Raw genomic sequence first — 3794 nt, 5'->3', positions numbered from 1 at the left:
ATGTTAGCATGAATAGATTCAAATGCTGTTTTTGTTTTTTAATTTGCTTTGTCTGACCTGCAAAACCAGCACCAATAGCTCACCAAGTGGCACAAACCTTTAATCCCAACACGCAGGGAAGTGGCTATTGGGTTGGGAGGCCAGCCTGGGCTACACAGTAAGATCTGTCTGCAGAGAGAGTACCAGTAGGCCAAGTGGACATTAGTATTTAAGACTGGGGCATTGGTTTGTTATTTGGAAGGGATTTTTTTGTTTGTTTGTTTGTTTTTGGCTTTTGGTTTTTGGATACAGGGTTTCTCTGTACAGTCCTGGCTGTCCTGGAACTCACTCTGTAGACCAGGCTGGCCTCGAACTCAGANATCCTCCTGCCTGTGCCTCTCAAGTGCTGGGATTAAAGGTGTGCACCACCACTGCCTGGCACCGAAGGGATCTTTTTAAAACATCTCTTGAAATAGTGAAGCACATAATATTAATTTTGATCTGCTATATTGAAAAAAAATAGTTAAGAGTGTTAGAGAAATATCGTATATTTTATGTAGTGAGTTTTATTCTCATTTCTTAGTCTGAAGTGCACTTTAACTCCTCCTGTGTGCTAGGTATGGAAATGAAGTCCGGTGAGAGATGCTGCTCCTTCGATGGCGATGCGGACAGGATCGTGTATTACTACAGTGATGCAGCTGGTCAGTTTCATCTCATAGATGGAGACAAGATAGCGACNTTGATTAGCAGTTTCCTTAAAGAGCTACTGTTGGAGGTGAGGTGCATCATAGTCACTCAGTGCCTCAGCACCACTGGGTATAGTGAGTTCCTGAGCTTTGTGGCCTGAGAACAAAAACAAGTGGTAGCTGCAGCCATTTCAACATAGGGACGTGGGCTGTAACTGCAGTAGAGAGAAGATTCTAGATGATTGTATGCGTGCTTCTTCTCTTTATACTGGCTTGGCTTTATCATGGAGCTTTGTGAAGTTATATTTTCTTTAAAACTGACGACTTATGCATTAATAAAAATTCAATCATTACTGTAAAGTATAAAATTATAACCAATAATATCTGATATAATTATTTGTTATTATGACAAGTTTAGTAGTGTATTTTTTTCCTCTTTTAGAAATCTCTCTGAACCTAGTATAAAACTGTGGTTGGAAATTATAATCTGGAAAAGGCTTATTAATAATTTACAGAGATCACAGATTATCTTAAAGAGGATTCACATTAAAACAGTGCTTGCAGATATTTTAGACTTTTTTCCTGGTAGTAAATAATTCCATTTAGAATGCCANTTTTTGCCTAAACCAAGCCAGGGCAGAACTAGCAGATTCTAGTGTGTTTACAACTCTCAGAGGTTCCCATGCCTTTGGTTGTGAGTTAAACATCACGGTTTCATTCTAGATTGGAGAAAGTCTGAACCTCGGAGTCATACAGACAGCATATGCAAATGGAAGTTCCACTCGGTACCTTGAAGAAGTTATGAAGGTAGCCCATCATGCTGTTTGGGGTCTTTTCTGAATAGTGTGGTAAGATAATTCTCCAAGGAAAATAATGATATTACAGAGTGATCAGTGAANGAAGCTGAGCCAGAAGCTGAGCCACTGTCCAGGTGACGGTGACGAGGGTCAAAAGCCTCCGACATCACTGGTGCAAAAGGGAGGGAGGGAGGCTGTCACCTTGGAGCATTTGCTGTAGTATCAAAACCCTGTGAATTCCAAGAGCTTATAATGAATGCAAATCTTTTAAAAGTCTAATTGAGTCACCTTTGTAACTCATGGACACTTAAGGGCCTGGAAATACCTCTTTCAAACACAAACCCATTATTGCCCCTAGAGTTTTTCATTGTGATGAGCAAAGACCTGGAACGCACCTTTGGGAGGAAGGGCATAGTCTACCTCCTTGTGAAGGCAGATAGCCCACAATGGGAAAGGTGGAGCAGGAGGAGTGTGAGGCGGCTGGAGACATAGGGTCACTCAGGAAGTGAAGGTAGAAAAGTGGGTCGCCCAGTGACTGACTTCCTTTGACTGGCTTCTGACCTCAAGGCCCATTTGATGTATGGTTGTGCTCAGATGAGCCTGACGGAGTTTAGGCAGCAGCGAGAGAATCTTTCTGAGTAACCCTCTGTTGTGCAGACAGTATGTATGAAATGGAATGTGTCTGCTTGGGTCTTGGATCAGGGGAGGAGAAGGTGTCCTGCCCTTGCAGTAGTCTCCTTAGCACGCTGGCTGACATGTTCGTGATCTTGCTTCACAGGCCTCTGTCCTTACACTTTGGAGGAGAGCCTTTCTGGGTGGACAGGGAGTTTGCTTCTACTNGTTTTTCCAACATCTGCCACAGAGCCAGTCTCTGACCACACTGCCTGCTCAGAGTCTGGGGTTCCTGGACAAGTTGGAAGCTGTTTGTTTTTCTCCATCTCACTAGTGGCTAAATTTTTCGAGCCTTTTGAAAACCACTTTGAATTCCTGTGGGCTCTGGGCAGAGAAGTGAATCAATATGGCAGGTGAAGGACTGCGAAGAATGCCTGGGCNTCTGCTCTCAACTGTAGTCAATCTTCTAAAAAAGTAGAAGTGAAGTTTGCTGTGGATTTCCTGCAGTTTAAGAGAACAGTAGACGGGTCAAAACATCACCAAGGCTGCTGGCTCTGCGCCACTCTAAATTCAAGGTTATAGCAGCTTCACTCCAGGGCCTGTCACGGGTTAGTGCTTGGCTCTAGGATATATTCTGGGAAGTGCAGTAATGTGACATGAGTTAGTGTCATTATATGACCCTATAGTGTCATCAGCTATGATGACCAGGGCATTCAGCTGGAAATTCCGTTTACACATCAGAAGGTATTTACTTCTCAACCCGTTTCCCCTTTGGATTAAGTACTTTGGCCTTTGCCATCCTATGGTTTCTCAAGTAACAAATGCNGACCTTACTTAATATCTGTCTTGTAGTTTTGTTTCTGTCGGTCAGTTTTTCCTAAATCTGTTGGGTCCACCATTCATAGCCTATTCACTGCTGCTAATAAGTCAGGCTTACTTACTACTGTCTATGACCAGTCTTGAAAGTCTAACTAGCCTTTTATTGTTCTTATAATTTTTATTTTTCAAGACAGGGTTTACTCTGTACAGCCCTGGTTGTATTCTTGGAACTAACTCTGTAGTTGTCCTCTGAGCGAGCACTGGGATCAAAAGTGTGTGCCACCACACCCATCCCCAACTGTCCTTTCTTTTTCTTTTTTTTTTCGAGACAGGGTTTCTCTGTATATTCCTGGCTGTCCTGGAACTTACTCTGTAGACCAGGCTGGGCTTGAACTCAGAAATCCGCCTGCCTCTGCCTCCCGAGTGCTGGGATTAAAGGCATGCGCCACCATGCCTGGCTCCAACTGGCCTTTCTTAACTTTCTAAGCCAATAAATAGTTGGCAAGAAATAATCTTGGGACTCTATCTAGCTTGCCATTGTTTATAAAAGTTCTATTGGAATTGAACCACATTGGAATCCTGCATATTTGTTTACATGAGGTCTATGGCTGCCTCTGTACACTTTAGAATGTTTGTGCAAGACCATATAGCCCATATAGTTTAGGGTATTTACCATCTGGTCCGTCATAGAAAGGGAAGCAGGCCCTTTCCTCCAGACCACAGCTAAGGTAACTTCTTAGACAGACGATGCTACATCTACTTGCAGGCGTTTTCCGTGTGGTGTCTTTGGGCGGNTCCAGATTTTGTTCTTTATTTCTGGAATAATAGATATAATAAGTGTTTGATTTGCCATTGTCTTTCTTTAATGTGTTGTAGGTACCTGTGTATTGCACCAAAACTG

At 42.9% G+C, this 3794-nt stretch overlaps 1 protein-coding gene across 1 annotated transcript in view; it reads left to right on the top strand.

Annotated features, from left to right (window-relative positions):
- Pgm3 (phosphoglucomutase 3) overlaps positions 1-3794 on the top strand; it is a 17759-nt gene that overhangs the window by 9063 nt on the left and 4902 nt on the right. The window contains exons 7-9 of the mRNA XM_029481965.1: positions 597-754; positions 1389-1472; positions 3770-3793. Coding sequence (XP_029337825.1) covers positions 597-754; positions 1389-1472; positions 3770-3793 — 266 coding nt within the window. The remainder of the gene's footprint in view (positions 1-596; positions 755-1388; positions 1473-3769; position 3794) is intronic.

This window comes from Mus caroli, chromosome 9 (genome assembly GCF_900094665.2).
Source record: "Mus caroli chromosome 9, CAROLI_EIJ_v1.1, whole genome shotgun sequence".
Lineage (NCBI taxonomy): Eukaryota > Metazoa > Chordata > Mammalia > Rodentia > Muridae > Mus > Mus caroli.
The sequence above is the reverse complement of the archived record's forward strand: the minus strand, read 5'-3'. Positions and strand labels throughout refer to the sequence as shown.